We start from the raw sequence: 10697 nt of genomic DNA, 5'->3' as shown, positions 1-10697 counted from the left end.
GGTAGCAAGTCGCTCTTGAACATGACACTTTGTCCTCTGTACCGCATTGGGTTGGGTTGTTTCATTCACCGGTCGCAGAACCATGGTCCTCGCCACACCGTCCACAATTGGGGTAATGCTACCAATCCATCACATCAATGTCGTTATATGTTCAAGAGATGTGGTTCTATAAAGAGTCAACCGTGTTCCACCCACTACCATACATTATCCTTCATCCACTTCATGACCGCACCTCCATCTGTTCATTTGGCCAATCGTTCACCTCCATATGTTTGTTTACCCATTTTGAGGAATAGCTGCGAAGAGTGATTTCACTTAGCCATCCTTGTGACACTGCCGTGATTGGAGAATTCCAACATGTACCTAGAATCAGCTGCTATCCCTGTTCATCACTCGTTCCTCAAAAGACGAGTCTTCTTTGAGCTCTTTTCACTGACTCGTAAAATATGAAAAGGTTGCCGAGTTTTGGCTTTCTAGCTCGTTAAAGCGACCAGAGAGCTATCCCTCATCTAGATTTTAATCTTTTTGGACCTGAGGGATTATTGCACAAAAAGATCGAGCGCTTGTTTGTTCGGCTCGTTAAAGCAACCGAAAATTCATCCCTTCTGTATTGTTTTAAACTTTTTCGGACTCAAGGGATTAGATGACGAAAAAGGAATTTTGGAGTTAACTTTTCGTACCTTTTCAGACTCTCTAAAAATGAAAAGGACCGAGTTTTCCTTGTCGTTAGACTCGTTAAAATGATTAAATAGCGACAAACTTGTCTTTAGACGAGAACGAGTTTCCCTATCGCTAGGCTCGTTAAAAAATAGCGATGGGCTTGCCCGAAGGGCAGGTTATAGAACAAGCATATGTTATCCTCCTCAAGCTTGACAAAAATGAAGAGGTACTGGTCAGCAATGACTGGGGAAAAATTGGGAGAACCTCACAGTATTAATGGTAGCAAGTCGCTCTTGAACATGACACTTTGTCCTCCGTACCGCATCGGGTTGGGTTGTTTCATTCACCGGTCGCAGAACCATGGTCCTCGCCACACCATCCACAATTGGGGTAATGCTACCAATCCATCACATCAGTGTCGTTATATGTTCAAGAGATGTGGTTCTGTAAAGAGTCAACCGTGTTCCACCCACTACCATACATTATCCTTCATCCACTTCATGACCACCACCCTGAATCATACATCACAGTTTGTTTTCACCTCATCATAATCACTAGCTCCGTTCCATGTCACTGATGTGGGATTCATTAAGGCCCTCCTTTGACGGATCGCTCCTTGTCGACATCAGCTCATTATCCAAGGAGTTGATCTAGGAACACCCCCCTCAGTACTTTGAAGCTTGCATGCCTCAATGGCAAGTTTCTCACTTCCGGCGACAGGTATACATCAATGACCTTCGACCAGAAGATTTTGCATGGTGGTCGATGCCAAGTCCTTTATTCCCACCATGTAGATTGTACTGCCGTACCTTGAGGGTCATCATCCTTCTCGGTTATTCCTCTCGCGCTTGTTAACGGTTTACATCATTGACCGGTAATCAAGCGATGTCTTTCCATGTTCGACTTCAAGAAATTCTCACATGGATCGACTTGTACATCGAGTGAAGATCGGAAGAGACTGAAGACCCCGGATCTAGTTTCATCCATCCATGCTGCGATATATATTCAGGACATAAAGACATTTGATATGTACATCATTGCAACAGATGATCATCCTTTTCAAAGGATGAAAAATTCGGCAGAGAATTATCAGTCTAGCATCAGACGATCGTCTGTTCTATGTACCAAAATGTATTTATAAAGCTGAGCATGGGAATGCCCGCCTCAGCTAGATCATGAAAAATGTATGAAAAATAATGTATTGTATTGTATCTTATTACAGGACACTTCTCAGTAGATTGAATGAACTTCGGATCCTCTCAATAAAGCATTTCACCCGATAAACGACCTCATACTTTAGGGGGCATCTGTTATAGACAATTTTGTGCCTTACAGCAACAAGCATGAATTGTCAATAATCCAAGGGATCCAAAGTTCCCTAAACATGATGTTCCTACCCCTAGAGGAACAAGGTCAGCAAACCAACAGCTCTCAGATCAGTTCTCCACCGGAAAACACTCAAAAACAAGCAATCCTGAAATCAAAGCAGGTGCTCCACTAGGCTTCTGCGCTGAAACACAACTGCTCCATGGTGTACCTGCGTTGCAAAGTAGGCAGAACAAAGCCCACCTGCGTTGGGCGAGTTTGGACATGTGGCACAGTGAGTCATTACTTTGGAATCTTCCAAAAATGACACTTGGATCAGGTATTTCACCTTGTGATGAGTCAGAGGGTTTGTTTCTCCAAGTGGAAGCAAGGTTCACCAAGTGGACTCAAGAACTGAAGATCAACTAAAGATTAACTGAAGAGAGAGAGGACACAAGGCAGCTACACATCAGTTGCAAGCTGACTCATCCTTTCTCAATTCATCTATATATTGAGCTATCTCCTATGAGCTCAGGAGGCTGGAATTTGGTGCAAAGTAATGATATGCTGTTGGTTTCATTCTTGAGTTATTGGGTGATTGTTTGAGAGAGGTGAAGAAGAGCAGTTCTTTCTGCTGGGAGGTGTTGCTGGGTTGGAGCCTGCAATGGTTGTAATCCTCTCAGAACCTTTAATTCTTCATTAATAAAAGTTATTGAGGTTCTTCTATGTGCTCTTGTTTCAATTATGTATTGTGATGATTGCATGTTTGGTTTACACTAATCCATGAACCAGTTATGATTGCATGCCTCTTGTAGTTTCCTTCTTTGTCATTGTGCAGGATCTCATTGCAGCTGGGCGAGCAGAAGGACAAAGAGCTAGGAGCAAGCGGCCAAAGAGGAGAGTTTGGATTCGACATTAAGCGCAAGGCAACGGTTAGTGCTTTCTCCATCCTCTTTTGCTTTCATAAAGAAGTAAACCTTCAGTAGTTTGTTTTACAGTTGTTGCTAAGGAACTGTCACCCTTAGAGTGGGTTAGGGTCATCCGAGTCGGATACTTTTCCCTACAACACTAATAGCACGTCACAAACATCCAGAGGTGTAACATCACACAATACCTCATCTGTGAAGGGCTTGATGCTATAGGGAAGGCGGGACTGTTGGCGAACTTTGAGATGTTGTCCTTCATGAAGCCACCCAATACTGTACGGCTGCAGATGTGGTCTAGTCGGTAGGCCCAACCGCTTCACGACCTCTATTGAAATGAGGTTCTTTTCGCTGCCACTATCGACAATGAATTGCAGTGGCGAACCCTTCACCCACATCTGTGAGTGGAAAAGATGTTCCCCCTCCTCTGGATCTTCGAGTTCATTCTTCTAGATCTTGGCGGTGGCAACAGTGGCACTAGGATTTGCATCAATGATCTGCTTCCCTTTGCCATTCCCCTTGTCAGGTTCTGGCTCAGGGTCAGAACATGCATCTGATTCGGAAGCCTTCAACTCAGCCACCAGCGACTGCTTGGTCCGACACTCACTTGTGTTATGAGTGGGACTCTTATGGAACTCACACCACTTTCCTGTGTCCTTCTTTGGCTTCATGGTGTTGTTCTTTTCTTGCGGCTTCGACGGGTTGTCTTGGGTCACCCCGCCTTGGCTTTTTCCTTTGGTCTTCGGATTTACAGATCCAAAGTCTCGCTTCTTTTGTTTGAACTTTTGTTCGATTTTGATAGCATATCGGTACGCTGTGCCGAGCGAGGAGATGTTCTAGAACTCCATCTCTTCCTGGATGTATCTGTGTAGGAAGCCAGGGTATTTGAGTACCAAATTCAACTCAGAGTCCTTAATACCCAACTGTGTGCGAAGGGTATGAAAAATGTTTGTGAACTCCGACACATCTTGGTCCCACCCTTGCCGCAGTGTTGTCCATCTGATGTATTTGTCCTCATAGCTTTTGACACAGTAGTACTACTCCTTGATGGCATCCCGGAATGAATCCCAAGTGGGTGTAGCTGAAAATAGTGAGGCTGTGCTTTCATCCTTCTACTCGCAGTAACTTTTCCACCAGTCCTTGACGTGAGGGGCTGCTTTGAGAAGAGCGAAAACAATCTTTTCCCGACTTGAAAATTCATGAATAGAAAATACCCATGTAGTAGAATTAACCATTTATCTACGGCATCTGCATCTATTTAACCCTCGAAGATGGGGATTTCAAAATTAACTTGTAACTTAAAGGGTGTGGCATTTCCAGAGTAGCTGTTGGAAGCCAATGCATTGCCTTTGGGTAGTCGCTGAAGGATCTGCACAAAGCTATCCATCATCACGTTCCTTTGTCGCTCGAGGGCTTCTTCGAGCAAGATTTTGATAGGATCTCCTGCCCCCTCATCTTTATTTCATCCGCCATGGGAGGCCGTCGGGATTTGTGAGGCTGGTCTTGCAAAGGTTCGACCAGTTCAAGCCCTAACTCCTTATATCCCGACCTCGTTGGGGACATGCAAAGAAAAACAGAGAAAAAGCAGACCGCTCTGATACCACTGATCCAGATTTAAACAAGAACGCAACAAATTACAAAGATAACCATAAACACAAAGATGCAGCGGAAATAATACTTCATTTCATTAATGTAAAATACTGAGATATGCTTACAAACATAAAATGGAAATAAACAGCTAGGGCGATGGTAGCTTATCTCTGAGAAGAGATGTGGTGGCTACATGCCTCTGAACTATGTTACAATGAGGCTCGAAGGCCTATTTATTGTTGAGAAACAATGGAAACCATTCACATCCCAAAACGTAACCCTAGGAGATGAAACGCCAAATTGTGGGCCCCGTTTGGGTAAATTGGTACATCAATTTCCCGGGACGTAACTTTGGCATACGATCTTCGTTTGACACGTACAATAGCTTGTTAGAAAGATCTGTTCGAGCACTACAACTTTGGGAAGGGAATCATCGGTCCATGGGCCCATGTTACCCCCATATTTCCCAAAAAATGTCGTTTAGGGCCTCAAAATGGCTCCGGAAGTTCAGGACCCGAAAAACTGCTAAAAATAGTAAACTGTGCTACAATTTAGGAAACTGAAAAAGATGAAAGAGACAATTGTGGGGGTCCAAATGGGATAGGTGGGTGGCCACCAACATCCACCTGGATCAATAATATGATAGACTAATTCAAATTTATATATAATTGATCATTTTCTAATTTTAATGTTCATAAAATGAAAATAAACATCATTAAGATATATATATATATATATATATATATATATATATATATATATATATTACAACTGTGATGTTGAAAAACGCAAATGCTAACCACCTTTGCAATCTTTTTGTTTTTATATTCTATAGCAAATATATAAAATAATGGCAGATATTAAAAAAAAAAATTCAGCTTTTTAACTAGTTGTAATTTAAATAGGGTCATATTATATCTACAAATGGCCAAAATTAAATAATGTATATTAACTGATATGTGGGAAAACACAAACGCTAAGCACGTCCGCAATTAGTTTTATCCATAGAAATGAGAAGCATGAATGGTGTATGTTTAAGGAAAATAAATTATTACATAACTTTTACTGCACCTATAAGAAAAATAATTACATAATGAGTATATATATATATGAATGGTGTATGTTTAATGAAAATAAATTATTGCATAACTTTTAGTGCACCAATAAGAAAAATAATTAGGTAACGAGTATATATATTACTGATTACATAAGGTTTCTATTTTTTTTATCAGAGGAGAATTAGTCACGAGTCCCTTTCTTAATCTAATGTCTAGGTGGAGTAGGAACATTTTTGTTGCATTGAGAATTGGGTGGACTGATCACCGGAAGATTAAACATGTGCCGGTGAAAGAGTCGGAGCATGTGGGTTGTCCCTCGGCCTGGGAGGAGCAATCACCACAAGTATTGGCACTTCTTTGCACAATAGTTCAGCCATCATTAGTGTGAAAGTAGTCACCCTTTAAGAATTCTTAATATTAATGCATGATATTCCAATCAGAAATCCTTTTGGAATCGTCTTGACCCTAACTGTCATGCCCCAAATTCGTTTTTCGTTAATTGGCAACCATGCGGCACCGCATAAGTACTTAACATGTTCATTTGTTAAATTACTTTGCGAAATACTCCTAACATTCATCATCTTCAAACATCAATATTAATATGGGGAATCCATTAACATTATAACATTCAACATAAACATTCAACACAACAGAGACATCACCATCAAATGCAATAATAATACTTATATTATGATCTTTTAAGAATATAGATGACCGGGACCAAAAGCCCCACCGGCATTTACAACTGTGTCGTTTTGCCAAATGGGTGCCCCAACCATGCACACTGTCACACGTTGGTCACACCACGCAAATCCACACTTAACCGATTTCCTTTCCCGAACACCTACCCGACGTGCACGACGCGCCCTCACCCGGGTCGCCTGTCCGCCCTACGATCGTGTCGTTCGAGCGGGTCGCCCATGTGCTCCAACTCGTCGAGCAGGCACGCCTTCGTGCAGCCCGTCACTCGACTCACCCTCCGTTACCAAACTCCGCCAAGTCTTTGTGTTTTCCCGACGAGTGGGCACATGAACTGCACCTATGGTTCTGCACCACGCCTCACACCTGCTCCTCGCACTTCAACTTGTCTTCATTGAGTTTTCGTTGATGCCTTTCCTCGCAACTACACCGCCAATATATATGGCACTGTTGGCAAGTCGTGCCACCCGGCTGACTCATCTTCACTTGCCCGACCGACTTGATTTGCATTGCAAACTCATTCAAGAGGTGGGTCAGCCCGCCCAACTCGCGAGACCATCCCCTTCTTAGCTCACCCATTGCAATCTTCGTTCGATCGGCCGTGGTTCGAGTGCCCAGCTCGTCTATGTATAAACTCGCAACCAATACCTTGCCCACATGCTCGTTTAAGGTGTCTCGCCTGTCTCAGTCGCAGCTCACCTACTTTTCTAACTCATCTGTTCGGTGGGCGCAGTCGGGCGAATCGTAAGCCACAGGATGTTACATTCTCCCCCACCCGAAAGCATTGCCATCCCTAGCAATCCGACTCTCCTCCGTAAATTCCTATCATACTTCGCAATCTTCTGCTTCCATCACCAAACTGAGTCCTCTATTTCCCAACTATCTTCCTCCGGTGCATTCTTCCATCTGGTAAGAAATTCTCGTCGTATGTGGCTACCAATCCCTACAGATCGACAACTCAAAATCTTTTCCATCTGATGATGTGGCTTGTCCACAATCATGGCTAGTCCCCTCGGAGGTTCCACCCTCTCTGGATGATCAGCATCAAGTCTGCATCTCTTCAACTGAATGATATGAAAAACTGGATGTTTCATATGCATATGGCGTGGAAGCTCCACCTCATAAGCAACTTCCCCCACTCTCTTCTTCACTCGAAATGGTCCCTCATATTTCCACATCAACGATCTCGCAGTCCCCTTAGGTGGTTGAAACTGATCTCTGGTAATCCTGAGGAACACCATATCTCCCACACTGAAGTGTGCATCCCGTCTTCCCTTGTCTGCCCATTTCTTCATTCTCCTTGCGGCTTCGTGCAAGCGAAACCGTGCCAACTCGAAGGTCTCATCCCAAGCCTTCATGAATTTCTTCGCATGAGGACACCTCAACAAACCTCCTGTCACTATGATATGCGGTGTGACTGGCATCTGTCCATTCACCAACTCAAATGAACTGTACCCTGTCGCAGAACTCTTTTGAATGTTGTAGCTAAACTGAGCCACATCCAAGAGTTCAGGCCAATTCTTCTGATCAGCAGTCACATAATGTCTCAAGTAATACTCCAACAATGCGTTGATCCTCTTGGTCTACCCATCTGTTTGCGTATGGTAACTCGAACTCATCAACAACTCTGTCCTGACTAACTTGAATAATGTGGTCCAAAATTTACCCATAAATCATGGATCTCGGTCCGACATGATGCTTAATGGCATCCCCCAATACTTCACTACAATCTTGAAGAACAACTCTGCAGTCCGCTCGGCTCCACAAGGCATCTTTGTTGGAACAAAGACATCATACTTGTAAAAGTGATTAACCACGACCATTATCCCATTATACCCCTGTACCTATGGCAACTGAGTAATGAAGTCCATCGAGACACTCATCCATGGTCTCTCAGGAATCGGTAAAGGCTGTAACAGACCTCCTTGCCTCTGAGTATCCAACTTGTCCTGTTGACAAATGATCCACGTATGTACATACTCCTCTACATCCTCCTGCATCTTCTCCCAAAAGAATCCTCTCTCCAATGATGCCAAAGAACGACGCTGCCCTGGGTGGCTAGCCCATGGTGAGTCGTGGAACTCCTTCAAAACGTGCCTCCTAATCCCAGATGACTTTGGAACATAGATTCGGTTTCCAAAGAACAAGAATCCATCTTGGAGAAAGAACTTTTGTGTCTTCCCCTCCTTTATCTGCTTCGCTATATTCTGCGCCTGAGTATTGGTCTCAACACTTTTCTTGAGCTTATTCTGCATCTCTTCTGACATCTGAACTCGACTCCTACACCTTATTGCCCGGTATTCCCCTTCCAATGCTGCAATTTGTCCCTTCCTACTAAGGGCATCTGCTACTGCATTGAGTCTCCCCAGTATATACTCAATAGTCATGTCGAATTCTACCAAGAAGTCCTGGCAATGAGCTTGCTTTGTAGAAAGCTTTGGTTGTGATGCAAAATAACTTGTTGCAACATTGTCTGTCTTGACAACAAATGGCTTCCAAATCAGGTAATGCCTCCACACATGAAGACAGTGAATGATCGCAGTCATCTCCTTCTCATGGACCAGATACCTCCGTTCTCTATCCTGCAACTTCCGACTCTCATACGCCACCGGATGCCCATCCTACATAAGAACCCCTCCTATGGAAACTTCAGTATCGATGCTGTATGCATCCTCTTCTTCAAATCATCAAATGCCACCTGACATTTGTCTGTCCAGCTCCATCTCTTGTCTTTCTTCAACATGTCTGTTAGTGATGATGTTACCTTGGAGTACCCCTCTACAAACTTTTGTTGGTAGTTGGTCATGCCCAAAAACACCATCATATCATGGACATTCTTTGGTTCAACCCAGTCCTCGATTGCCTTCACTCTGCTTGGCTCCATCCGTATGTACCCTTGACTCACTATATGTCCAAGGAGCGAAATCTCGGTCTGAGTTAGATTTCTTCAAGTACAACTGATTTGCCTTCAGTGCCTCGAACACCATCGCCAAGTGCTCCTTATGATCCTCCATGTTATCACTGTATACCACTATATCATCCAAGTACACTACTACGAACGAATCCAAGTATGGATGTAGAACATCATTCATCAAAGTGAAAAACATAGCAGGAGCATTGCTTAACTTGAATGGCATACTAATGAATTCAAAGCTACTATACCTTGTTACTATCGTGGTCTTCTTCTCGTTTCCTTCAGCTATCCGCACCTGATAATATCCATGCCTCAAGTCCAACTTGGAAAACACTCAGGCTTTCACAAGCTTGTCGAAGCAATTAGCAGCGAATGGCAAAGGATACCTGTTCTTCATTGTCTGCTTTTTAAGAGCACGGTAATCACAACACATCCGTAGCTCATTCGTATCCTTTTTTCGCTGGAACAATACCAGAGCTCCATAGGGGGACCTTGAAGGTCTTATGAAACCTGCATCAGTTAACTCCTTTAACTGTCATTTCAACTCTTCCAACTCAGGTCCTGACAACTGATAAGGTGCTTTAGCCGAAGGTTTCTTCCCTGGCTCAAGCTCAATGCTATGGTCCACTGCATGCCTTGGTGGAAGTTTCTTTCGTAGCTCATCGAGCATCAAATCTAGATATTTGGCCAATACCTAGGAAATCTCAGCTGGAACAGGCGTCCCCACTCCATCACCTTTGACTCCCTTGAACATAACCTCATATGTCTCCATATCTGATTCCTTCATAGCTTTCAACAAACTTAGTGCAGAAACATGATGCACCTTGACTTCCCGCCTTTGCCTATGAGTGGGCAAAGTCCAAGTTTGTGACTATCCAACCAGCAACACCTCATCACATAAGGGGACAACAATTGCCTTGTTGCCCTCCAAGAAATCTTGCCCCAGTATTGTTGTTGGGAAAATTGCCTATGCAGGACGATCCTATCCACCTAAGGTGTGATAGTACCTTAGCAACAAACGAATACAGCTATTTCGATTTCTTCCTTTATGAAATATGAAAGAGAGGAGATTGGTAGACTTACCGTTATCTTCCGGTTGTCCCTCGATCTAAATCCTCTGCTCTTTGGGTGTCCACAGCTACTCGCCTCCTCGCTTGCTCAAGAGAACAGCTACTTGATTCCCACGAGATCACAAGAGAACAGCTACCTGTGACAAGAGAACAACTACTTGCGACAAGAGAAGGACACAACACAAAGGCAAATGTACATATTCATAAATGATTCAGGATTAGAAGTAAATAAAATACACTAATGCAAATCATACAATAAACACCAGCATATAGGAAAGAACCAAGAAGCTTTAGTGATTGATAAACAAGGTTCAGGAAGAGATACAACCCATAGGGTTCCAACCCAGCATCTCCTTCCCAGCAGAATGGAATTCCTTCTTCAACCCCTTTCAAAGCATAAACACCCAATGATCCAACCACAAACCAACAACAATTCTTTGCAATTACAATATTCCAGCCTCCTTGACCTCATGGAGAG

General features: G+C 43.4%; 1 protein-coding gene across 1 annotated transcript; it reads right to left on the bottom strand.

The window, feature by feature from the left end:
- Nucleotides 1-7086: 7086 nt before the first annotated feature.
- LOC149172836 (uncharacterized) lies at nt 7087-7659 on the bottom strand. The gene has a single exon (XM_089426484.1). The coding sequence runs from the start codon at nt 7657-7659 to the stop codon at nt 7087-7089; it is 573 nt and encodes a 190-aa protein (XP_089282610.1).
- Between the last annotated feature and the right edge of the window lie 3038 nt (nt 7660-10697).

This window comes from Pinus tabuliformis, chromosome 4_2, assembly GCF_031772625.1.
Source record: "Pinus tabuliformis cultivar Carrire ecotype Pingquan chromosome 4_2, CPIR1, whole genome shotgun sequence".
Classification (NCBI taxonomy): domain Eukaryota; kingdom Viridiplantae; phylum Streptophyta; class Pinopsida; order Pinales; family Pinaceae; genus Pinus; species Pinus tabuliformis.
The sequence above is the reverse complement of the archived record's forward strand: the minus strand, read 5'-3'. Positions and strand labels throughout refer to the sequence as shown.

Coding starts and splice junctions, on each gene's coding strand:
- LOC149172836 (XM_089426484.1), bottom strand. CDS start 7,659: ATGCCAGTCACACCGCATATCATAGTGACAGGAGGTTTGTTGAGGTGT.